Source organism: Dasypus novemcinctus, chromosome 2, assembly GCF_030445035.2.
Source record: "Dasypus novemcinctus isolate mDasNov1 chromosome 2, mDasNov1.1.hap2, whole genome shotgun sequence".
NCBI classification, from domain to species: Eukaryota; Metazoa; Chordata; class Mammalia; order Cingulata; family Dasypodidae; genus Dasypus; species Dasypus novemcinctus.
The window spans coordinates 79,502,303-79,529,193 of record NC_080674.1 but is presented as its reverse complement, the minus strand read 5'-3'; the positions used below and the strand labels follow the sequence as shown (position 1 = coordinate 79,529,193).

General features: G+C 38.6%; 1 protein-coding gene across 2 annotated transcripts in view; it reads left to right on the top strand.

The window, feature by feature from the left end:
- AP3B1 (adaptor related protein complex 3 subunit beta 1) overlaps nt 1–26,891 on the top strand; it is a 327,202-nt gene that overhangs the window by 32,909 nt on the left and 267,402 nt on the right. For both annotated transcript variants that reach the window (XM_058275208.1, XM_071208678.1), the window contains exon 2: nt 9,646–9,721. In XM_058275208.1, the coding sequence (XP_058131191.1) occupies nt 9,646–9,721 (76 nt within the window). The remainder of the gene's footprint in view (nt 1–9,645; nt 9,722–26,891) is intronic.

Genomic DNA, 26,891 nt, shown 5'->3' with positions numbered 1-26,891 from the left:
GACATTTCCATCATGTTAAGAAATTTCCTTTTGTCCATTTGCAGTCCATTTTTTTCTCGACCCTGTGGCCCTAGGAAACCTTTGTTTTAGTGACTTTTTCTAGAATTCAACAGTTTTCCTTTTCTAGAATTTTATAAGAATTAAGTCATGCTTTTCTGTGCCTGACTTTTTTCATTCCACATGATTTTTTTGAGAATTCAACCATGTTGCTTTATGTATAAGGAATACTTTCTCTTTGCTGGTAGTATTCTAGCATATGGAGAAATTATGTTTTGCTGATGGACATTTAGATTGTTTCCAGTTTTTTGCTGTCATGACAAAGGCTGCTATGAATATTTGTATGAAAGTCATTGTATGGAAATATGTTTTTATTTCTCTTGGGAGTGGTATGGCTGGATCATATGGTAGATGGATGTTTAACTGTAAAAAATTCTCAGTTTTTCAAAATGGTGTATCATTTTACATTTCAACTAGCATTTTGTAAGATTTCTAGTTAATCCATATTGGATTGGAGGTTCTCAGCTGTGACACATTCTCACTGTGTGTGTAGCAAAAATGTGGGCCCACCTCTGCATTGTCCCTGTGAGATTTGGAGGACAAGGGGATCTGATGTGAACATGAAGCTCAGCTGTCTCTTGTGCCATGAGTCTGTGCCTGACCTTTGTGTCTGACCCAGGAATCTTGTGTTTTCTGTGAGCATCTGTGAAACTATTACAGACTCATTTTAGCTTGTAGTTAAAATGTTAGCTTGTAGTAGGATAAAACCTTACACCTTTCACTGCTCTTATTAAAAATAATATATACATGATATTGTGGGAGACTTTTGTTTGATCTACAATAGAACTTTTTGGTTCATTATTTCTGATGTATGATTGAAGGGAAGCAACAGCAACTTAATCTAGAAGAGATAACATCTAAGATAGATTATCAGAGCATGTAGTTGAAGACTTTTCAGCATTCAGTAGTAGTAGTATATTTCATTACTTATTCCTCCCAAGTTTAGATGATTCAAGTCATTACCAGAGTTATAGATTGTATAATATTTAAGTAGTATTTGGATATTTATGAATGACTGTGTGAACGGGCCTTTGAACCCTTTTTTCTTCTTTTTCTCTGTCAAATTGGCCTCCTAACACTCCACTCCCATTCCCTACTCTATCCCCCACCCTACCCCCTGTGAAAGATTGGTATTATGCTCTTCTTTTTTCTGTTAATCTACTAAATTTTCCAAGGCATCCAGCCTTCTCTCTCACCCTTGGTCCTGAGACTTTGACCTGCAGAACTTGATACTACATTCCTTCCTATTTCTTTCTCCTCCTCTCTTTCAGGTACCAAGGCCTAGTTTTGTCCTTTTCTCTTGTCTGTTCTAATTTACTAGGCAGTCTTTCTGAAGTACTTGATATCTCTTTGTGGAATAAAGGGCTTTCCCTTGTGAAATTAAATTTAAGCATTAGCAGCTAGAGAGGAATTATTTGGATAATATTTCTTTTTTGGGAACTGGAGAGATGAGTAGGGCTCACCTAAGTCTGAAGTTATTTGAGGATCACAGCATTAGAGGTAAACTTGGAATTATCTAATTGAATCTTCTTTCTAATATAGGCCTTGCTTCTATCTGTATCTACTTATTGGAAAATATTAAAATATTAAAATTGTTAATTTTGGTAAACCCCAAATTTTCTCACCCCAAAGGGAACTCCATAAATATTAAGAGTTATACCCTATTTTCACCTCCTTCTAGACCCTGGCACCTGCCAATGTACATTCTGTCTCCAAGGATTTAACCTATTCTGAATATTTCATAGATGAAGTCATGCAATATATGACCTTTTGTGCTGAACTTTTTTCACTTAGTGTAATGTTTTTAAGATTCATCCACATTGTTGTAGCATATATCAGTATTTTGTTCCTTTCTATACTAATATTTCATTGTACTTTATACTACAACTTGTTTATTCATTCCTCCATTGATGGACATTTATGCTGTTTCTACTTTTAGGCTATTGTGAATAGTACTACTCTGAACATGGATGTACATGTATTTGTTGGAGTCCCTGTTTTTGGTTCTTTTGCCAAGGAGTGGGGTTGCCAGGTCATATGGAAATTCTGTTTAACTAATTGAGGAACTATCAAACTACTTTTCACAGTGGCTGAATCATTTTAAATTCTCATGAGCAGGGAAGCGGATATGGCTCAACTGATAGAGCGTCCGCCTACCATATGGAGGGTCCAGGGTTTGATTACCCAGGGCTTCCTGACCCGTGTGGTAAGCTGGCCCACATGCAGTGCTGCTCTGCGCAAGGAGTGTCCTGCTATGCAGGGGTGTCCCTGTGTAGGGGTGCCCCATGTGCACGGTGTGTGCCCCGCGAGGAGAGCCGCCCTGTATGAAAAAAGTGCAGACTTCTCAGCAGTGGTGCTGCACACACGGAGAGCTGACACTGCAAGATGATGCAACAAAAAAGAGATGCAGTTTCCCAGTGCTGCTGGATAATGCAAGCTGACACACACAGCAAATGGGCACAGAAAGTAGACAACCAGGGGAGGGGGAGAAAAATAAATAAAAAATAAGTCTTTAAAAAATAAATTCCCATGAGCAATGCATGATGGATCCAGTTTCTCCACATCATTGGGTATCAAGTGGTATCTCATTGTACTTTTGATTTACATTTTCCTAATGATTATTGATGTTGAGCATCTTTTCATAAAATTGTTGGCCATTTTTATATCTTCTGTGGAGAAAGGGCTATTCAAGCCCTTTGCACATTCTTTTATTGGGTTTTCTTTTTGTTGTGAATTGTAAGAGTATTTTAAAAAATATCTATTTTGGGTACTAGACCCTAATCAGATATATGATTTGCAAACCAGCCTTAGTTTCATAGGGCTGCTGTTAACAAAGAATTGCTAACTGGATGGCTTAAAACAACAGAAACATATTGTCTCTCAGTTCTGGAAGTTGAAAGTCCAGAATTTGTAGGCTCCCCTTGCTACTGCCTTGCTGCTTCTTAGCTTCTGGTGGTTTGCTGGCAATCCTTGGCTTTCAAATTATGCCTTAATCATCACATGGCATTTTCCCTTGTGTCTGCTGTCTCCTCTTCCCTTCTTATAAATAGGGCACTAATTGTATTGGATTAGAGTCCATCATAATCAAGTTTGGCCTCATTTTAACTAATCATATCTTCGAAGAACCTATTTCTAAGTAAAGTCACATTCACAGGACTGGGGGTTAGGACTTGAACACATCTTTTTTTAAAGTTATTTATTTCCCCTCCACCCCCTGCCCCCAGTTGTCTGCTGTCTATGTCCGCTCACTGTGTGTTCATCAGTGTCTGCTTGTATTCTTGTCAGCAGCACCGGGAATCTGTGTCTTTTTGTTGTGTCATCTTGCTGCGTCAGCTCTCCATGTGTGCGGCACCATTCCTGGGCAGACTGTACTTTTTTCACGCAGGGCGGCTCTCCTTATGGGGCGCACACCTTGCGTGTGGGTCTCCCTTACACGGGGGGCATCTCTGCATGGCACGGCACTCCTTGTGCGCATCAGCACTGCACATGGGCCAGCTCACCACACAGGTCGGGAGGCCCTGGGTTCGAATCCTGGACCTCTGATGTGATAGGCAGATGCTCTATCAGTTAAGCCAAATTCGCATCCCTGAACACATCTTTAGGGAGATAAAATTCAATAAAATTATCTTTTTTTTTCACTTTCTTGATGGTATCCTTTGCACAAAACTTTTAATTTTTGGTGAAGGCCAGTTTATCTCTTTTTTGTTGTTCCTCATGCTATTGGTGTTAAAACTAAGAATCCATTGCCAAATCCAAGGTCTTGAATGTTTACCTCTATGTTTTCTTCTAGGAGTTTTACGGTTTTAGCCCTTCAAATTGGGTCACAGATTCATTTTAAATTAATTTCTTTATATATGATAAGGTAGGGGTCCACCTTCATTCTTTTGCATATGAATGTCCAGTTATCTCAACACTAGTTGTTGAAGAGAATATTCTTGGCACTCTTGTTGAAAATCATTTGGTCATAGGTGTATGGGTTTATTTCTGGACTCTCAGTTCTATTCCATTGGTCTGAATGCTTGTTCTTGCAAGTACTGTATTGTTTTATTACTATAACTACAAAGTTAGTTTGTATTAAGTTTTGAAGTCAGGAAGTGTGAGTCCTTCATCTTGTTCTTATTCAGGATTGTTTTGGCTCTTAGGGGTCTCTTGGCAATTCTATATGAATTTGAGGACTGGCATTTCCATTTCTGTGTAAAGGATCCTTGGAATTTTGATTAGTTTGTGTGTGTGTGGTGAACTGAGATTTTCTATATATAGAATCATGTCATCTGCAAATAGGCTAGGGCTTCCAGTTCAGTGTTGAATAGTAGTGCTGGAAGCGGGCATCTTTTTCTTGTTCCTGATCTTAGGGGGAATGCTTTCAGTTTTTCAGTATTGAATATGATGCTAGCTACTGGATTTGTCATATATGCCCTTTATCATGTTAAGGATGTTCCCTTATACTCCCAGTTTGCTGAATGCTTTTTATCATGAAAGAGTGTTGAATTTTGTCAAATGCTTATTTATTTATTCATTCATTTATTTATTTTTCTCCCCTTCCCCCACCACCCCGGTTGTCTGTTCTCTGTGTCTATTTGCTGCATCTTCTTTGTCCGCTTCTGTTGTCAGCGGCATGGGACTCTGTGTTTCTTTTTTTTGTTGTGCCCCCCCCAGTGTTCTATTAATGTGGGGTCTTAAATTGATTGAGTTATGTTGATGTTGAAGCACCCTTGCTTTCTTTGGATAAGTCCCAATTGGTTATGGTGTATAATCCTTTTAATATGCTGTTGGATTCATTTTGCTAATATTTTGTTGAAGATTTTTCCTTCTGTATTCATATGGGATATTGCTCTGTAGTTTTCTTGTGGTGTTTTTGTCTAACTTTGTTATCAGGATAATAATACTGGTCTCATGAATGAATTAAAAAATACTCATTCATCTTTTTGGAAGAATATGAAAAGGATTGGCCGCCTTTTCTTGTGTATATATGGGCTATGGTGTGGAACACGGGACATGGGGTGCAGCGATGCCTGGAGATGTACTCACTAAATGCAATGGATGTGACATGATGATGGGGGAGAGTGTTGTTGGGGGGGGAGCGGTGGGGGCGAATGGGGACCTCATTTTTTTAATGTAATATCTTAAAAAAAAATGAATAAATTGAGTAGAATTTGGAAAAAAAAAAAAAAAAGATATGACCAGGACTTTTTCTCCCCCTCATATGTCATGGATCGATTGCCTTGACAGTGCCTCTATTTTTGGTATCTTATTTTCTTTTGGTCCCAGGATGCTTCATCTTTTCAGTTCCACTATGGAAAGTCCAATTCAATAAAACCAGGCACTGTGGCTGAGGAGATGGAATTTACTGATTTACTTTGTTTAGATTAAGTATTCCAAGTCTGATGTAAGGGTTGCAGTCAGCTTCCTCAGAACCATATAGCTTCCTTAAATGGAAGGTGGGAGATAGTTGGAAGGAAGAAAGCAGACCTGGATGTTGGGGAAGCCACTCATGATATGTCTAGAATTGCTCTTTAGTTTAGAATTTTCCATTCATCTCTATTTTCTAAGCTATATCTTTGTAACTATCAAGATGCTATGTTATTGGCTATTTTTCATTATTGTAAAACTAAAGTGCTAATTGTATGAAGTTTTGGGTAATTCAGAAAAAAGATTTGAATAACCTGCAGTTCTATCACACAAGGGAAAGTTATGTTACTATTATATACTATTTTAAAGTAAATTTCTTATTTCTAAGCATATGTATTTTTCAATATAGTTTAAATCAAATGGTGTATCAGTTTTGTCTTCTGTCTGATTAATTTGCATTTTTCATAAATATAATTTTTACTTTCATTATTTCTATAAATGGCTTCCCATACTCTTGTAAATAAAACTTTTCGTAGCTATGTAATATTCATTATATGGTTGTATTTTAATTTATTTTATTATTTCCCACTAGAGCATCTAATTGTATTCAGGCTTTTTCTGTTAAACAAAAATGAACCTATCATTTTTGAGTATTTTGGTTGTTTTATCCATGTAAGCCCCATGAAGGCAAGCCCCATTTTTAGCCTAGACTATTGCTACGTAATAGTCACTCAGTACGTGCTTGTTAAATGAATATTGAGTGCGACATATAGTGATCTCTTCTGTCTTCATGCCTCCTCCAAGTTTTGTTAATCCTTTATGTCCAAGTTAAATTTAGGGATGTGGTGCTGAACAGATCAGGACAAAGTGGCCTTTGGAGTTGATTATTTACCCATTATCGGGGTACTTGGGGCCTGGGAATCTGTATTTTCAAAAGCTTTAGGTTTCAGAAGCGCTGACCTACATTTTTCCATCTTACTTGTAAGCATATAAAGAGAGACTATATCATATTTTTTTCTAAGATATGAGTAGGGACTATAGCATTTCCTGATCTACCAATTCAATAAAAACTTTTTTGTGAAGAGAAATTCTTAAATATCATTTTCAAGGTTTTATTACTATATAGCTGGTATTTTTCTTCAGTCAAAAAGTTTTTTCAATCTAGTCATATTCCCCATAAAATCTCTAATTTTTTATTATCTTTTCTTGCCTTTTTAATTGGTTGTATTTATGCAGAAGAGTTAACACACAGACCTTATATCTATCCTTTAAACACTTGCTTACAGTGTTGGCCTTTGGCTGGCGTTTGGGAATGTAGATTTTGGGATCATTCCCACCAATAGTTGATAAAAGTGGTGCATTGTGCCTAAACTGTACAAACTTTTGTTTATGCTAAATATCTGCTTTCCTTCTAGGAGTTTGTAATTTGGGTGTGTGCCAGGCAGGAGTTGCCTACAAGATTAACTCCCAATAAAACCCTGGGCACTAAATCTCTCATGAGCTTCCTTGGTTGGCAGCATTTCATATGTGTTGTCATAACTTGTTGCTGGGGAAATTAAACATGTCTGGTTCCAAGGGTAGGACTCTTGGAAGTTTGCACATGCTCTCTAGAATTCACCCATGTGGCTTTTCCCTTTGCTGAGTTTCCTCTCTAGCCTTGTGCTCAATGAATTGTAGCTGTGAGTATGACTATATGCCGAGTCCTATAGAGGTCCTCCAAGTGAATCACGGGACCTGGGGGTGGGCTTTGCAGCCTTCTCCACACAGTATTTTACAGAGTTTTTTTTTTTTCTTTCTCTTAATGTTTATTTAAAAATATGTTTTGTTCTTAGAATTTTTGATCAATAAAACCTACATTTTTTTCTTTTCTAATTAATTTTTTATTTTATCTTTAGTCTTTCTGTTGAATCTTTTTTTTAAAAAGATTTATTTATTTATTTATTTCTCTCCCCTTTCCCCACCCCCCGCTCCAGTTGTCTGTTCTCTGTGTCTATTGGCTGTGTGTTCTTCTTTTGTCTGCTTCTGTTGTTGTTAGGGGCATGGGAATCTGTGTTTCTTTTTTTTGTTGTTGTTGCTGTTGTGTCATCTTGTTGTGTCATCTCTCCACGTGGGCAGCGCCATTCCTGGGTAGGCTGCACCTTCCTTCTCGCTGGGGGGCTCTCCCCACGGGGCGCACTCCTTGCGCATGGGGCTCCCCCACGCGGGCGACACCCCTGTGTGGCAGGGCACTCCCTGCACGCATCAGCACTGCGCATGGGCCAGCTCCACATGGGTCAAGGAGGCCCAGGGCCTGAACCATGGACCCTCCATGTGACAGACGGACGCCCCAACCACTGGGCCAAGTCCGCTTCCCTTCTCTAACTTAATTGACATGGTTACTTTATTTTAATACTTTTTTAAATGAAATATTTTATGCTTATTCTCATTTATACTGGTTGCTGTGTTATAGTTTCTCTTTGTCCTAGTTATAATGGACATGCTGTCTATAAATATATTTTTTTATTGATTTATGCTCACTTCATCAGTTTCCAAAAATAGTGAGTTGCATGTTTTGTATTATCAGAGTACTATATAATCTTCCATGCTGACACATGAGAGTTCTTTTTAATTCCTTTCCATAACCCATATAAGTCCTGTCATCTGTTTTATAAATTTGACCACCCTTCTTTCTGATTTCTGTGCCACTTTATTTAGGTCCTTATTACTTACTCTTGGATTATTACACTAATACTACCCAGCCAGTCTTCTTTTCTCTGGTTTCTCTCCTTTCGTTTTCCTTTTTGTTTATTGCTGGCATGTTAATTTTCCCAAGGCATTGCTAGATGGGTTTCTCTACTTAGGTGTCCCCCAATTCATGACCTCCAGCTACCTCTGTGCTTCCTTTCCTTATCTTACCTGGTAGCATAGTTGTTGCTGGATCATCCAGGCTGGAAATCAGAGTGTTATTATTGAGTGCCCCTATCTCATCCTTTACATTCTATCATGACATCCCATGGATTTCTGCTTCTAAGTAGTTCTTTAATCTATCCTACATTTTCATCCTTGTAAGTGCTGCCCTGATACATTACCTAACCCTCTTGTTTAGATGTTAAAGTGTCATTCCTTTTTTATTTTTTTAATAACTTTTAAAAAAAGATTTATTTATTTAAATCCCCCCTTGTTATTTGTGCTCACTATCTGCTCTTTTTAGGAGACACTGGGAACTGAACCTGGGACCTCCCATGTGGGAGGGAGGCACCCAATTGCTTGAGCCACATCTACTTCCCAAAATTGTTGTTCCTTAATTCTCTTGTTTAGGTTGTATCATTGGGTTTTTCCTTAATAATTATATTATTTTCTTACTGAGAGGTAGGAAGTAGAAAGGGATAGCTTGAATGATACTTAGCCTTTCTCTAAGTAAGGCTCTTTCTTGACATTTTCTGAAAATATATATTAATTTTTGGCATGCAAAAGATTTTTAGTGCTGATTCTGGGATTTTTTCTCTTTTTTTCCCTGATGATCACATTAAAGAAAATTTGGGAGAGACTCTGTAGCCTGTGATTACAATGATATATTGCTGAGAATTGAGGGGAAGTTTTTATGTTTTTCTTTCATTGGTGGACTTGATGACAAATAGCACTTTGTTTTTTTTTCTTTTTTTTAATATTTATTTTTTCATTTATCTCCCCTTCCCTCCCCGCCCCACCCCTCCACTGTCTACTCTCTGTGTCCATTGTGTGTTCTTCTGCGTCCGCTTTCATTATCTGGCATTGGGAAACTGCGTTTCTTTTTTGTTGCATCATCTTGCTGTGTCAGCTCTCCGTGTGTGCCACGCCACTCCTAGGTGGGCTGTGCCTTTTTCATGAGGGGTGGCTCTCCTTGCGGAGTAGGCTCCTTGTGCATGGGACACCCCTATGTGGAGATGCCCCTGTGTGGCACGGCACTCCTTGGGCGCGGCAGCACTGCACGTGGGCCAGCTTGCCATACAGGTCAGGAGTCCCTGGGGATCAGGAGGCCCTGGGAATCGAACCCAGGACCCTCCATAAGGTAGACGACGTTCTATCAGTTGAGCCACGTCCGCTTCCCACACTTTGGTATTATTGTGTAGGGTAAGGTGAGAGAAAATATTTAATTAAACATGAGAATGCAATTATTTAACATGCCCATCAATAATCCTAATTTTATAAAAATTATATATTTTGACAGCTGGCTAATGTAAAAATCTAAATATGGATTTTTTTCCTTCTCTTTTGTAATAGGAATGAGGATCTAAAGCAAATGCTGGAGAGCAACAAAGATTCTGCTAAATTGGATGCTATGAAGCGGATTGTTGGGGTAGGTAAAATAGATGATTTCAATTTTTGGATGATGAATAATTGATGTTACATTATATTGAATATATATGGTAAATATACTAAATCTTCAAATGTGAGAACATTCCATTTACCTTTTAATGTTAGCATAGAATTTGTCTTCTAAAAATGTTATAGAAGGAAACATTGAAGTATCAGAAATCAGGAAAATTGGGTTTCATGATTCAATTTCTCTATCTGCCAGATCAAGATATTTCTCCTATAACATAGAGTTAATAATTTTCAAGACAAAATAAAATGATATACTACAATATTTTGACTTTCTACAGAGAGATACTAAGTAGATAGTTTTTTGTCATTTCATGAACTAAAAATTGTAAGTATGCTTTCTTCTGTTAATAGATTTCAAATTCCCTTACTACCAATAGAAATTTATTTAGCTTAGTAGCCAAAATTTCTAAAAAGTAAGAGCACTGACCAGGGTTCAGTTTGTCATTCAAAATTCAAATGATTGACTGGTATATTATTAGAGGGGTTCTATTGCCAGAGAGCTAATGTAATGAAAGTTTTAATTATATATACCATGTTAAACAAAATATTTTTGTAATGTATGTCTATATCTAATCTATACATGCATATACATTTTTTCAACCATTTTTTATGTTTTTCTTTCATTGGTGGACTTGATGACAACATAGCACTTTGGTTTTTTTTCTTTAAGATTTTTTTTAAATTTATCTCCCCTTCCCTCCTCCCCTCACCCCCCCCCCACTGTATACTCTCTGTGTCCATTGTGTGTTCTTCTGTGTCCGCTTTCATTATCAAAAAACTGAATTCTAATGGCATTCTTAATTTCATTTTCAAAGCCTTTGCATCACCTCTAGCAGAACTTCCATATCAATTAAATGTTAACTCCCTATTCCCCACCCCTGCCATGTCCAAGGTAACCTCTAGACTAGTTTCTGACTTTATGAATTTACATATTCTAATATTTCATTTAAGTGAGATCATATAATATTTGTCCTTTGGTGTCTGGCTTTTTTCACTCAACATGATGTCTTCAGTATTTATCCATGTGGTAGCCTACATCTGAACTCTATTCCTTTTATGTGGCTGAATAATATTCCATTGTATGTATATAATATAGCTGTATAATATTCCATTTACTGGATATAGCCCCCCCCCCCTTTTTTTTACATTCCTATATTTATCTTTTAATTTTATTTCTGGTAACATATATGTGGCCTAAAATTTTCCCTTTTAACCACATTCACATATATAATTCTTTGCTCTTAATTACACTCACGCAATGTTGTGCCACAGTCAGTACCATCCATTTCCAAAACTTGACAGTCGACTTAAATAGAAATTCTGTACAATAAACATTAACTTCCCATTTTTTTTTTATTTCTCTCCCCTTCCCCCCCACCCGCCCCAGTTGTCTGTTCTCTGTGTCCATTCACTGCATGTTCCTCTGTGACTGCTCCTATCCTTATCAGTGCCACCAGCAATCTGTGTTTCTTTTGTTGTGGTCATCTTGTTGTGTCAGCTCTCCATGTGTGCGGCGCCATTCATGGGCAGGCTGCACTTTCTTTCGTGCTGGGCGGTTCTCCTTACGGGGTGCACTCCTTACACGTGGGGCTCTCCTACGCGGCAGACACCCCTACGGGGCACGGCACTCCCTGCGCGCATTAGCACTGTGCAGGGGCCAGCTCCATACGGGTCAAAGAGGCCTGGGGTTTGAACTGCGGACCTCCCATGTGGTAGGTGGAAGCCCTATCCATTGGACCAAGTCTGCTTCCCAACTTCCCATTCTTTACCCCCAATCATGCTCCTGGTAACCTATTCTAGATTCTAACTCTATGAGTTTGTTTATACTAATTATTTCATGTAAGTGAGATCATAAAATATTAGTCCTTTTGTGTCTGACTTATTTCACTCATCATAATGTCTTCAAGATTCATCCATGTTTTTGCAAGTATCAGGACTTCATTCCTTTTTGCATCAGAATAGTATTCTATTTGTATGTAGATACCATATTTTGTTTATCCATTCAGTGAGTGATGGACACTTGGGTTGCTTCCCTCTTTTGGCAGTTGTGAATAATGCCCCTATGAATATCTGTGTGCAAATATCTGTTCATGTCTCTGCTTTCATTTCTTCTTGGGATATACCCAGTCATATTATTGTTGAGTCATATGGTAATTCTATACTTAGCTTTCTGAGGAACTGCCAAATTATCTTTCAAAACAGCTACAGCACTTTACATTGCCACCAAAAATGAATGTTTCCTTTTCTCCACATCCTCACCAACACTTGAAATTTTGTTCTTATGATAGTGGTCAAAATATCTCATTGTGGTTTTGATTTGCATTTCTCTGTTGAACATCTTTTTATGTGCTATTTAGCCATTTGTATATTCTCTTTGGAGAAATGTAATTCAAGTCTTGCCTATTTTTAAAAAATATATATTTTTATTACAGAAGTTGTGAATTTATGAAACAATCATGTAATATATAGGATTGCCATACAGTATCCCTTGACCAACACATAAATGTTCCACAAATGCTGTGGAACATTTGTTACAGACCATGAGGTAATGTCATAAGACTATTACCATTAACTATGGTCCATAGCGTACATTTGGCATATTTTTTCTATACGTCCCTATTATTAACACCGTACATCTTTGGTATTGATGCAAGAATATACAGTACTGCTATTAACTATAGTTCATAGGTTACATTAATTCTATTTTTCCCATGCTTCTCCACATTCCTACCACCCTGCAATAGTGATGTACATCTGTTCTAATTCACAGAAGGACATTCTTGGATTCATACTAGTAACCACAGTTCTCATCCACCTCTGGGTTCACTGTGTTATTCAGTCCCTAGATTATTCTCTAGCTTTCTTTCAGTTGACATTCATATCCCTGGACTACCTTTTCAGCCACAATCCCATTTATAAACCAGCTGCTACTACTGTAATGTGTTACCATTAACTGTATTCATTTCCACGCTTTTATGGTCAAATTAAAACTTCTCCAGGGAGCTGATGTGGCTCAGTAGTTGTGTGCCAGCTTTCCACATACGAGGTCAGGGTTCAATCCCCAGTCCTGGTACCTCACCAGAAAAAAAAAACCCAAAAAACAAAAAAAACCTTCTCTATACATTAAAGCATCAGTATTCCTTCACAGCCTTCCTCTTATCTCCTAATAATGTATACTCTAGATTTTAACTCCATGCAGTTATCCTTCACATTTAGTTCATATTAGTGAGACCACACAATATTTGTCCTCTTGTGTTTGGCTTACTTCACACTGCATAATGTCTTCAAGATTCATCCATGTTATCATATGTGTCCCAATTTCATTTCTTCTTACAGCAGTATAGTATTCCATCATATGCATATACCACATTTCATTTATCCACTCATTAGTTGATGAACACTTGGGTTGTTTTCATCTTTTGGCAGTTGTAGATAATGCTGTTATGAACATCGGTGTGCAGATGAATGTTTTCAGTTCTTCTGGATATTTGTAATGGAGTAATTTCTGGATCATATGGCAGTTATATATTTATCTTCCTGAGGAACCACCAAACTGTCTTCTACAGAGGCTACACCATTTTACATTCCCACCAACAGTGAAGGAGTGTTCCTATTTCTCCATACCCTCTCCAGCACTTATTGTTTTCTGTTTTTTAAATAATGGCCATTCTATGCTGTGTGAAGATGATATGTCATTGTTATTTGATTTGCATTTCCCTAATAGCTAGTGATATTGAACTTTTTACATGTGCTTTTTGGCTTTTTGGGAGAAATGTCTATTTAAATCTTCTTTCCTAATTTTTTTTTTTTTTAAGATTTATTTATTTATTTCTCTCCCCTCTCCCCCCCACCCCCGTTGTCTGTTCTCTGTGTCTGTTTGCTGCGTCTTTTTCTTTGTCCGCTTCTGTTGTTGTCAGCAGCACGGGAATATATGTTTCTTGTTGCGTCATCTTGCTGTGTCAGCTCTCTGTGTGTGCGGCACCATTCCTGGGCAGGCTGCACTTTCTTTCGCACTGGGTGGCTTTCCTTACAGGGCGCACTCCTTGCGTATGGGGCTCCCCTACGCGGGGACACCCCTGCGTGGCACGGCACTCCTTGCGCACATCAGCACTGCACATGGGCCAGCCTCACATGGGTCAAGGAGGCCCGGGGTTTGAACCGCGGACCTCCCATGTGGTAGACGGACCACATTTTTAAAATTTTTTAATTGAATTTTTTAAATTGAATTGCTTGCTCTTTTATTGCTGAGTTGTATGATCTCTTTATATAGAATGGAAATTAAACCCTTATCAGATATGTTATTTCCAAATTTTTACTCCCATTGAGTGGGCTCTCTTTTCACCTTCTTGATGAAGTCCTTTGAATCGCAAAAGTGTTTGTTTGAGGAGTTCCCATTTATCCATGTTTTCTTACATTGCTCATGCTTTAATTGTAAGGTTTAAGAAACTCTCACCTACCACTACATGTTGATGATGTTTTCCTACATTTTATTCTAGAAGCTTTATGGTTCTAGCTTTTATATTTAGGTCTTTGTAAGTGTGAGATAGGTGTCCTCTTTCTTTCTTTTGGATATGGATATTCATTTCTCCCAGCACCATTTGTTGAAGACTATTCTGCCTCAGCTGGGTGGGTTTGACAGGCTTGTCAAAAATCACTTGACCATAAATGTAAGGGTCTGTTTCTGAACCATCAATTTGGTGCCATTGGTCTAAGTGTTTCTCTTTATGCCAGTACCATGCTATTTTTACCACTGTAGCTAGTGTAGCTACCACTGTAGCAGTTTTACCACTGTAGCTAATATGATTTAAAGTCTGGAAGTGAGAGTCCTCCAACATTACTTTTCCTTTTTAAGATGATTCTGACTATTCGGGGCCCCATATCCTTCCAAATAAATTTGATTATTGTGTTTTCCATTTGTTTTAAAAATGCAGGTGGGATTTTTATTGGGATTGTGTTGTATCTGTATATCAATTTGAGTAGAATTGATATCTTAATGATATTTAGTCTTCCAGTCCATGAGCATGGAATGTTCTTCCAATTATTTAGATCTTTTTTGACTTCTTTTAGCAATGCATTCTATTTTTCTGAATACGTATGCTTTATATCCTTGGTGTATTAGTCAGCCAAAGGGGTGCTGATGCAAAGTACCAGAAATCTCTTGGCTTTTATAAAGGGTATTTATTTGGGGTAAAAGCTTACTGTTACAAGGCCCTAAAGAGTTCAGCTCAAGGTTGATTTCTCACCAAAGTCAGTTGCCAAGTGTTGAAGCAAGATGATTGCTAATCTCTGTGCGGTTTCAGCTTCCTCTCTCTTGGCTCTTGGCTAGTATAGGGCTTGTTTCTTTCTGGGCTTTCTGCATAGTATCAGGGGAATGGATCATCTCTCTTCCCAGGGCTGCAGGATCAAAGTTGTCTCTCTGTCGTGTCTATAGAGCTTTCTTTCTTCCTCTGTGTATCTTCTTCTGTGTGAGTGTCCATTTATATAGACCACCAAGGGGGAGGGAACTCAGCCCTGATTACATCCTCCTGATGTGGGTGAATCAAAGCCCTAATCTTAACATAATTTAATGAAAGCAATCTCAGTTGAATCTAATACAATCAAAGGATATCACACCCAGAGGAACAGGTCATTTTGCAAACATAATCCTTCTTTGTTTGAATTCATAAATAATATCAAACTGCTATACTTGGTTAAGTTTATTTGTAAATATTTGATGCTTTTAGTTGCTATTATAGATCGAAGTTTTTCCCTGACTTCCTCCTCATATTGCCCATTACTAGGGTATAGAAACACTACTGATTTTTGTGTATTGATCTTGTATCTTGACACTCTACTGAAATTGTTTATTATTTCTAGCAGCTTTGTTGTAGGTTTTTTCTGGATCTTCTAGGCTATAGGATCATATTATCTGTGGATAGTGAAAGTTTTACTTCTTCCTTTCTGATTTGGATGCCTTTTATTATTTTTCTTGCCTGATTGCTCTAGCTAGAACCTCTAGCACTATATCGAATAACAGTAGTGACAGTGAGTATCCTTGTCTTGTTCCTGATCTCAGTGGGAAGCTTTTAGTCTTTTACCATTGAGTACAATGTTAGCTGTGGGTTTGTCATATATGGGCTTTATCATGTTGAGAAAACGTATTTCAATTCTATCTTTTGTAGTATTTTTATCAAGAAAGGATGCTGTATTTTGTCACATGCCTTTTCTGCATCAATTGATAGGATCGTGTGATTTATCTTCTTTGATTTATTAATGTGTATTTCTTTCGCCCATTTTAAAATTTTTTGTTGTGGTTGTTGGGTTATAGGATTTCTTTATATATTCTGGATATTAAACCCTTATTGAATATGTGGTTTCCAAATATTTTGTCCCATTGAATAAATTGTCTTTTCATTTTTGTGGTAAAGTCCTTTGTAAATTTTGATTATGTCCCATTTATCTTTTTTTTTCCTTTGTTGCTTGCACTTTGGGTGTAAAGTTCAAGAAACCATTGCCTAACATAAGATCCTGAAGATTTATAGTTCTTGTTCTTATATTTAAGTCTTTGAGCCATGTTGAATTGATTTTTGCTATGATGTGAGGTAGGGGTGCTCCTTTATTCTTTTGCATATGGATATTCTGTTTTCTCAGCTCCATTTGTTAAGGCTATTTTTATCCCAGTGAGTGGAGTTGGCAGCCCTGTCAAAATCAATTGTCTATAGATGTGACAGTTTATTTCTGAACTGTCAGTTCACTTGCATTGATCTATATGTCTCTCTTTGTGCCAGTGCCATGCTAGTTTAATAAATGTAACTTTGTAATAAGGTTTTAAATTGGAAAGTGTGAGTCCTCCAACCTTGTTCTTTTGTTTAAAGATGATTTGGGTTATTCAAGGTCACTTACCTTTCCATATGAATTTTTTAAAATATATTTTTTATTTTTAAAAGATACTGAGATTACATAAAATGTAACAAAAAAATTTAAGGGATTCCCATATGCCCCATTCCCCACACCTTCTACTTTTCCCACATTAACAACTTCTTTCATTAGTGTGGTATATTCATTGCAATTGATGAGCACATTTTGGAGCATTGCCACACAGCCTGGATTATTCCATATGAATCTGGTTTTTCACTTGTGCAAAGCAGGCTTTTGGAATTTTGATTGTGATTATGTTGAATCTGTAAATCACTTTGTGTAGAATCAATATATTAACAATATTTAGTCTTCCAAAGTATCAACATGGAAAGTCCTTCCATTTATTCATCACCTCTGATTTCTTTCAGCTATTGTTTGTAGTTTCTGTAAGTTCTTTACATGCTTTGTTAAATTTATTCCTAGGTACTTGCTTCTTTTAGTTGCTATTTTAAATAGACTTGTTTTCTTTTTCCTCTTCAGATTTTTCTTTATTAGTGTACAGAAACACCACTGAATTTGTTTATTAGCTCTAGGAGCTTGGTCATGGATTTTTCAGGATTTTCTATGTCTTAGGTCAAGTTACCTGCAAATAGGGAAAGTTTTACTTCTTTCCAATTGGATGCCTTTTATTTCATTTGCTTTCCTAATTGCTCTGCTATATCTCCAAGTACAGTGTTGAATAACAGTGGTAAAAGTGGGCATCCTTATTTTGTTCCTGATTTTGTGGGAACACTTTCAGTCTTTCACCACTGAGTATGAACTTAGACGTGGGTTTTTAATATATGCCTTTTATCATGGTAATGATGTTTCCTTCTATTTCTAGGTTTCTGAGTGTTTTTTTGGTCAAGAAGTGGTGCTGAATTTTGTCTGATTCCTTTTTCCAGAACAATTGAGATGACCTTGTGGTTCCCATCCCACTTTCTTTCTATAGTGAGGTGTATTATATTAATTGATTTTCTTATGTTGAACTACCCTTGAATTCCTGGGATAAATCCCATCTGATCATGGTGTATAATTCTTTTCATATGCTCTTAGATTTGGTTTGTTAGTATATTGTTGAGGGTTTTTACATCTATATTCATGAGGAATAAGGTCATAATTTTCTTTTCTTTTGATATCTTTATTTGGCTTTGATATTAAGGTGATGTCAGTCTTGTAAAATGAGTTAGGAAATGTTCCCTTTTCTTAAAATTTTGGAAGAGTTTGAGCAGGATTGGTATTACATTTCATGGAATGTTTGGTAAAATGCACCAATGAACCCGTTTGTTCTCAGACTTTTCTCTGTTCAGAGGCTTTTTTTTTTTTTTAAACAGGTTTTTTCTATTTATTTTATAGGTACTTCTGTTTTTTTTCCCTGTCTCTGAGATGGCTGCCTCATCTATTTGGTCATTGTTTCCACTTGTTGTCTGCTTGCTGTGCCTGCTCATCTTCTTTAGAAAGCACCAGGAACCAAACCTGGGACCTCCCATGTGGGAGGCAGGTCTCCAACTGCTTCAGTCACATCTGTTCTCTGCTCGTGTCTGCTTGTTTTCATCTGCTTGTTCCATCAGCTTGTTGTATCAGCTTGTCTTCTTTAGGAGAACCAAACCTGGAACCTCCTTTGTGGGAGATGGGCACCCAACTGCTTGAGCCACATCTGTTCCCCAGAGGTTTTTGATTACTGATTTAATCCCTTATTATTGGTCTGGTGAGACCTTATATTTCTTCTTGATTCAGTTTAGGCAGTTTGTGTATTTCTAGGAATTTGTCCATTTTATCTAGATTCATGTCATGTGTCCATTTCATCCAGCCTGTATAATTTGCATACAATTTCATAATATCCTCTTATAATACTTTTAACATGTATGGGGTCAGTAGTAATGTCCCCCTTTCATTTCTGGTTATAGTTATTTGTGTCTTCTTTTTTCTTGATCAGCAGTGCTAAAAATTCATTGATTTTATTGATGTTTTCCAAGATCCAGGTTTTGGTTTAGTTGATTTTCTGTGTGTTTTTTTCTTTTTTGTTTCACTTCAAGTCCATTTATCTCTAGTCTTTTTTTTTTTTTTTAATTGATTATATTTTTTTTATTTTTTATTTTTATTTTTTATTTTTATTGACTTTGTAATAATATTACATTAAAAATATATATGTGAGGTCCCATTCAACCCCACCCCCCCACCCCCCCTTCCCCCCCCCCAACAACACTCGTTCCCATCATCATGACACATCCATTGGATCTATCTCTAATCTTTGTTATTTCTTTCTTTATACTTATTTTTGTTTAGTTGACTCTTCTTCTAGTCCCTCTAGATGTGAGATTAGCACTTTGATTTGAGGTATTTCCTCTTTTTTAGTGTAAGAATTTAGAGCTATAACTTTTCTTCTTTGCAGGCCCTTTCCTGCATCCCATGAATTTTGGCATGTAGTGTTTTTGTTTTTTATTGACCTCAAAACATTCCATTTTCCTTGTGTTTATTTCTTTGATCTATTGGTTCTTTTTGTGTGTTGTTTACCACATATTTATCAGTTTTCCAGGTTTTCCTTTTTTAATGATGTCTAGATTCATTCCATTGTGGTCGGAAAAGATATGTTATATGATTTCAATATATTTGATTTTATTGAGACTTGTTTTGTGACCTAACATACAGTCTATCTTGGAGAATCACCCATGTGTACCAGAGAAGAATGTCTGTTTTTCTGTTGGAGTGTTCTGTGTATGTCTGCTATGTCTAGTTGGTTCATAGTATCATTCAAGTCTTCTATTTTCTTATTGATCATCTGTCTAAAGGTACTGTTAATCTATTCTATTGTAGAACCATCTGTTTTTTTCTTCAAATCTGTCAATATTTGGCATATATATTTAAAATTATGTCTCTTGTTGAAATGACCTCTATATCAGTGCATAGTGTCCATATTTGTCCCTTCTAACAGTTTTTGACTTCAAGTCTGTTTTATCCAATATTATTGTAGCTATCACGCCTATTTTTGTTCTTATTTGCTTGGAATATTTTTTTCTATCCTTTTACTTTCAACCTACTTGTTTCTTTGAATTTAAGGCTAATCTCTTGTAAATGTCATATAGTTGATGATGCTTCTTTTTAAAGATTTATTTTTATTTCTCTTCCCTTTACCCCCCTCCTGTTGTCTGCTTTCTGTGTCTGCTTGCATTCTCGGTGGCACCGGGAATCTGTGTCTCTTTTTGTTGTGTCATCTTGCTGCGTCAGCTCTTCATGTATACAGTGCCACTCCTGGGCAGGCTGCGCTTTTTTTGTGCAGGCAGCTCTCCTTGTGGGGTGCACTCCTTGCAAATGGGGCACCCCTATGTGTGGGACACCCCTGTGTGGCAGGGCACTCCTTGTGCGTGGCAGCACTGTGCATGGGCCAGTTCACCACATGGGCCAGGAGGCCCTGGGTTTGAACCCTGGACCTCCTATATGGTAGGTGGACGCTTTATCAGTTGAGCCATGTCTGCTTCCCTGATGATGCTTTTTCATCCAGTCTGCCTTTCTCTGCCTTTTGCCTGGAAGGTGAAACCATTTACATTTAAAGCAACTACTGAATATGCAGGACTTTTTTCTGCCATTTTGCTATTTTGTATTTGTAAGTCTTACTCCCTTTTTGCCCCTCAGTTCTTCCATTAGTACCTATTTTCATATTTATTTGTTGTTGTTGTTTTTTTTTAGTGAAACATAACCTTTTTGAGCACACTGATGATCATTTTTAAAAAGTCTTTGGTATGTCCAAAGTCTCGTATTCCTCATTGGTGGTAGTGGTATGTGAAGATTTATCTTTTTCTTTTGGATTGACCATCCTTTTCTGTTTCTTAGTTTGTCTTGTAAGCTTTTGTTGCATACTGTACACTTTAGTATTTTAATGTGTTGAATATGGATTTTAGTCCCTGAGCTGTCTGTTCTTTAATTTAAAAAAGAATTATTTATTTAGGACATACTGGGGATTGAACCTGAGACCTTGTACATGGGAAGCAGGTGCTCAAACCACTGAGCCCACCCACTCCCCTGTTCCTTAAGTTTTTAATCCAGCTAGTGATATGATGGAGATTTCTTTGAGTGCCAGTAGCTAATAAGAGCAAATTGTCCAATGTAAAAAACACCTTTCATTATCTTTGCAAATTGGCTTTGTGTTGGCTTGTGCTCATAAGGGTTTAGTCCTCCTACCAAAAAGAGAATCCTGAGACAAATGTATGGGGTGCTCTACTCCTTTCCTGAGCATGTATCCTGTCCTTGGCATGGTTCCTGGCTTTAGGAATTCCTAATGTCCCTTCTATTCCCTTTGAAATAGACTCCCCCTTTCCCTATCCTGAATGCTTTGTTGCTCCACCTGAACCTGGTAATCCTTTGCTGCAGGCAGCTTAAACTTGATTGTTTTTTAAAATACTGCTTTAGTTGTTTGCAAGCTGCTTCTGTCAGCTGGGCAAGTTCTGGGAAGGTGAGCCAGAGTGCAGCATCCTGGTTCACTTCTCAGGCTGCCACTTGATAGATTGGTACTTATATATAAGCACCCCAATATGTGCATAGGGGTTTCTCTGCTCCCTCTAGAACAGCACCAGGTACCCATATTGTAACCACCTGCCTGCACTACATCACAATAGGGAGGGATTGAGGAAAAGGACCAGTAAGGCCCTATTGTTAAGCTGCATTTTCTTGATTCAGAACTTGCCCTTTCATTGCAATTCTAGACCTGTTTTTTGGAGCTCTGATGAAGAAGGCTCTTCCCTTTTGCTAGTTTAAAGATTCTGTTTGGGAATGGAGCCCTTGAGACTTCTATACCACCATTTTGGTCAGCTGGAAGAACCTGATAGATTATTTTTATCGTATTGCATGTTTTAAAACTGTTCAAATTCATTGGCATCAAGTTGTATTTAGCTTTCTCTAATAATTTGAAGTTTCATTTGTATATTTAATTATGCCTTATTTATCTTGTCTCATTTTGTTATTTTCTTGTTTGTCCACTATCTATTTTTTTTGGTCTTTTAAAAGAACCAGCTTTGGTTTTAGTGATGAGAGCAACTTTTGTTGTTGTTGGTTTTAATTCGCTTATTTTGCTTTTTCATTTTGATGTTAACAACAAAACTTGCTCTATGTTTTTTTTTCTTTATAGATTTATTTCTTATTTATTTCTCTTCCCTTCCCCGCCCCCACCAGTTGTCCGCTCTGTGTCCATTCACTGTGTGTTCTTCTGTGTCCACTTGCATTCTTGTTTTTTTTGTTTTTTTTGTTTTAAAGATTTATTTATTTTAATTCCCCCCCCTCCCCCGGTTGTCTGTTCTCTGTGTCTATTTGCTGCGTCCTGTTTCTTTGTCCACTTTTGTTGTCGTCAGCGGCACGGGAAGTGTGGGCGGCACCATTCCTGGGCAGGCTGCACTTTTCTTTCACGCTGGGCGGCTCTCTTTATAGGGCGCACTCCTTGCGCGTGAGACTCCCCTACGTGGGGGACAACCCTGCTTGGCAGGGCACTCCTTGCGCACATCAGCGCTGTGCATGGGCCAGCTCCACACGGGTCAAGGAGGCCCAGGGTTTGAACCGCGGACCTCCCATGTGGTAGACGGACGCCCTAACCACTGGGCCAAGTCCGTTTCCCGCATTCTTGTTAGTGGCACTGAGAATCTGTCTCTTCTTTGTTGCGTCATCTTGCTGCGTCAGCTCTCTGTGTGTGCGGCGCCATTCCTGGGCAGGCTGCACTTTCTTTCGCGCCGAGTGGTTCTCCTTACCGGGCGCACTCCTTATGCGTGGGGCTCCTCTACGCGGGGGACACCCCTGCGTGGCAGGGCACTCCTTGCGCGCATCAGCACTGCACATGGGCCAGCTCTACACGGGTCAAGGAGGCCCGGGGTTTGAACCACAGACCTCCCATGTGGTAGACGGACGCCCTAACCACTGGGCCAAATCCGCCGCCAACATGGTACAATATTAACTCTCAGTAGACTATGAAAGGTTTGTACGCTGGCTCTCTCTCTCTGTCTCTGTCTCTCTCTCCCCTTCTCCCTCCCTCTATCTCTTGTAATTCCAAGAGGAAGTACTAAAAAATTATTCAGAGATAAAGCCCAAGAGTCAATATAAAAATTAAAATCATGAAGAGTGAAAACCAAACAGGAACCATATATATAAATTAGAGAACAGCTATCAGTATCAGTAACTGGTCTGTGCTTCAATTAGATGTAGGCAACCAGTGAATATTCTCTGGAAAGCTTTAGGAGTTGATCTCTACCTTGAGTAGAAGCTATGTAAGAGCTTTGTGGTGGGGATGGTTAGGGTCTGGGAGAATTTAGAACTTCAAATGACCCTGTGTTACCTCCCGAACATGGTTTGGTCACTCAACATGACACCCCCTTTAACCCTCTGAGAGTTGGCCTTCCTTTTTCACCTCATCTAGAGAGTCATCTTCCAGGGCAGAATCATTGATACTGCTGCCTTTTCAAACATAAGGAACTTCAAATAAAAACAAAAAGAAATGTTTTCTTATGTTGCCCACCTATAACTCTTATTCTCCCCATAGGACCCAAATGTGGCTGAACTGTAAACCTCTCCCCTCTATTCCTGTATTCTCCATTTGGGGGGAAAGGAGGACAAGAACAGGGATTTACCTGAAGTAGAAGGGAAAAGGGGCAGGAGAAATATGTTATCTGAAAAGATAAAGAGGAGCATTAGGAAGGGCTGCTCCTTTTCAAACAGAGCTTCAAGGAGTCTTCTAACTTCCTTACTTAAATTTAGAATTGTAGAAATCTTGCCTTTCAGTTGGCTTGTCAATCTATATGTACTCCCTAGTGATCACATCCATTCTCAAATGTATGTCACCAGAGAGCTCTTTCCTGTATTCTAGTATACCCTCATTCTCATATATTCAACTTTTCTCAGCATGCCCAAAACCAAACTCCTGTTTCCTCATCCCCTAAAAAGACCCTGCTGCTTCCCCAATTTTTTTCATCTTTTGTAAATTAAAATTCCATTCTTTGGAAAGCAGATTTGGTTCAACTGAGAGAGCGTCTGCCTACCACATGGGGGGCCAAGGGTTCAAATGCAGGTCCTCCTGACCCGTGTGGTGAGCTGGCCCACAGTGCAGTGCTGATGTGCTCAAGGAGTGCTGTATGATGCAGGGTTGTCCCCTGTGTAGGGGAGTCCCATGCACAAGGAGTGTGCCCTGTAAGGAGAGCCGCCCTGTGCAAAAAAAGTGCAACCTGCCCAGGAGTGGCACCTCACACACATAGAACTGATGGAACAAGATGATGCAACAAAAAGAGACAGATTCCCAGTGCCTCTGACAAGAATACAAACACACACAGAAGAACACACAACTAATGGACACAGAGAGCAAACAAGTGGGCGGGGCGGGGGGGGCAGGGGTGGAGGGGAGAGAAATAAATAAATAAAGTAAAATAAAATAAATCTTAAAAAATAATTCCGTTCTTTAACTTACTTATTGCCAAAATCTTTGTAGTCCTTAATTCCTGCCTTTCTCTCTTGTGCCATATGTAATCTAAAAAATGAATCTAAAACCTACCCCTTCTCACTCTTTTGTACCATATGTTCCTTAATTATTGCAGTAGCCTCCTGACTGTTTTCCCAGCTTCCATACCTCCTGGTCTGTTTTCCACAGTGCACACAGAAAGATCCTTTTAAAATATGTTTGATGATATCCAATCTCTGCTCAAAAACCCTTCAAAGTTTTCTCATTTCACTCTGAGTAAAAGCCAAAGCCTTTTGTAGTAGTTTATGCCTTCCAACCTTATCTTCTACAAATCTTCCCTGCACTTAGTCTTTCTGGTTATCCTGACCTGTTCTTGGAGCATGCCATGTCTAAAACTCTGTTTCTGTTCCCTTCCTTACTTCCTTAGTCTTTGCTCAAGTAAAGGCCTTTTCTGACCAAACAGCAATTACCAGCCTCACCCCAGCACTTCCCATTTCCCTTAGAGTGCTCTATTTTCTCCATAGTACTTCTGTTACCACCTCACATTTTATGTTTATTTCTTTATTGTCTCTTGCCCCCATTAGAAGGTAAGCTCTGCAAGGATAAGGACTTGTAATTGCATTTAATTGTCATTTTCTCAGTTTTTTTTTTCCTCTCTTTTTTTGACCTGTGGAAACAAATACTCAGCATCAATTTTTCAGGCTGAACCCCTGACAAGCATACCGCTGAATGGGATTAATCACATTCACAATGTTGCAATAGCCTCACCACCATCCATTATTAAAACTTTCCTTTCACCCCCCAAATATAAATCCTACACTCATTTTACATTAAGTCCCCACACCCCTTCCCCCCACCCTTTTTTTTTTAAGATTTATTTATTTCCCTCCCCTCCCCCCCACCCTTTTTTTTAAAAGATTTATTTATTTCTCTCCCCCCCCCCCCGCCCCTGTTGTCTGTTCTCTTTGTCTTTTTGCTGTGTCATCTTCTTTGTCTGCTTCTGTTGTTGTCAGCGGCATGGGAATCTGTGTTTCTTTTTGTTGCTCATCTTGTTGTGTCAACTCTCCGTGTGTATGGCGCCATTCTTAGGCAGGCTGCATTTTCTTTCGTGCTGGGCGGCTTTCCTTACAGGGTGCACTACTTGCGCTTGGGGCTCCCCTACGCAGAGATGCCCCTGCATGGCAGGGCACTCCTTGCGGGCATCAGCACTGTGTGTGCCAGCTCCATATGGGTCAAGGAGGCCCGGGGTTTGAACCGCGGACCTCCCGTGTGGTAGACGGTCGCCCTAACCACTGGGCCAAGTCCGCTGCCCCCTACCCCCCCCCCCTCTTGATAACCTGTATTCTACTTTCTGTCTCTATGAGTTTGCATATTCTCTGATATTTTCTTCGTGGTTACCATGGTGCTTAAATTTAACATCCTAAATCAGTAACAGTCATGTTCACTTTGATATCCAACTTTAGTAGCATGTGTAAAACATATTCCTATGCCCCTTTCTCCCTCTATTTCTTGTCACAGATTATGTTATTTATACATTATGAGTCCAAAGCCATTGATTTGGCTTCACATTTTATACATTTGCCTTTTAGGTCCTGTAGGAAGTAAAAAGTGGAGTTACAAATAAAAAATAAAGTAGTACTTGTATTTGTATTTACCAAAGCCATTTTTTTTGCAGGAGATCTTTCTTCCATGTGGCTTTAGTCAATTTTCTAGTGTCCTTCCTACCTGTAGAACTCTCTTTAGGGCAGGTCTAGTGGTGACAGAATACCTCGGCTTTTGTTTATCTGGGGATTTCTTAATTCCTCCCTGACCCTGGGATGTGAATCCAGGGCCTCCCATATGTTAGACAGGAGCCCAATTGGTTGAGCCACATCTGCTTCCCATGTTTTGTAACCTTTTATTGAAACCTGGATATTTTGATATTTTAGGATGTTTTGCTAAATAAAAATCATGGCTGTCCTTTAAGCTTGTATCCAGCTAGTGTAATGGAACTTTTCTTGAATGTGAGGAGGTAACAAAAAACAAAACCAACACACACAAAAAAAAAGAAAGGAAAAGAAGGGTAAAAAGAAAACACCTTTCCTAATCTTAGCACATTAGCTTGTGTGAGTTCTCTCCTTCAGGGTTTATCCATTCATTGAGCTTGAAAAATCGTTCCAGCCCAAAGCCTAGGGGCTTCTCTGATCCGTTCTATGCTTGAGTCTTTGTTTTAGGCATGTTTTTGTAGCCCAATGAATTCCTTCATTTACAGGAATATGAATATCCCCTCTTCCTTAGGAAACAGTTTCCTTGGGTCCCAGGCACTGTACTGTTTGTCCTGCTGCCAGCAATCCCTTCCTTGCCCCAGGCAGCATGACTTGACTGCCTCCCACACCATTCTGTAGGAGAGCACAGTGAGCCACCTTCTTGTGTGTGTCCAAGTTCTTAGACCAACAAATAACTCAGGCTGCCACCAGGCTGGACCAGACACACATGCTCTCAGTAAGGTTACTCTCTTCCCTCTGGACTGGAACTAGGGACCTGCACTGCAATCCTTTAACTGTTTTCCATAGCTGTGCAAAGATATTTTCACCATTCTTTCTCGTTATACAAAGCTTCTTTGGGAAGACAGAGTCTTGAAACATCTCACTCTGCAATCTTGATGAGGGAAGGCCTCCCTAGAGAACTCTTAATTGAGAGAGATATAAAATCATATAAAGATGTTCTAGCTGCTATGTTTTGTGAAGCCTCTGTAATACTTGGCAAGGTCCACAAAATACTCCAATCAAAAGAATGTCACAGGTAAAGCAAGATAATTTTAAAAGGCTAGCTTAAATTGGAGAATATTTTAAAATTATCATTA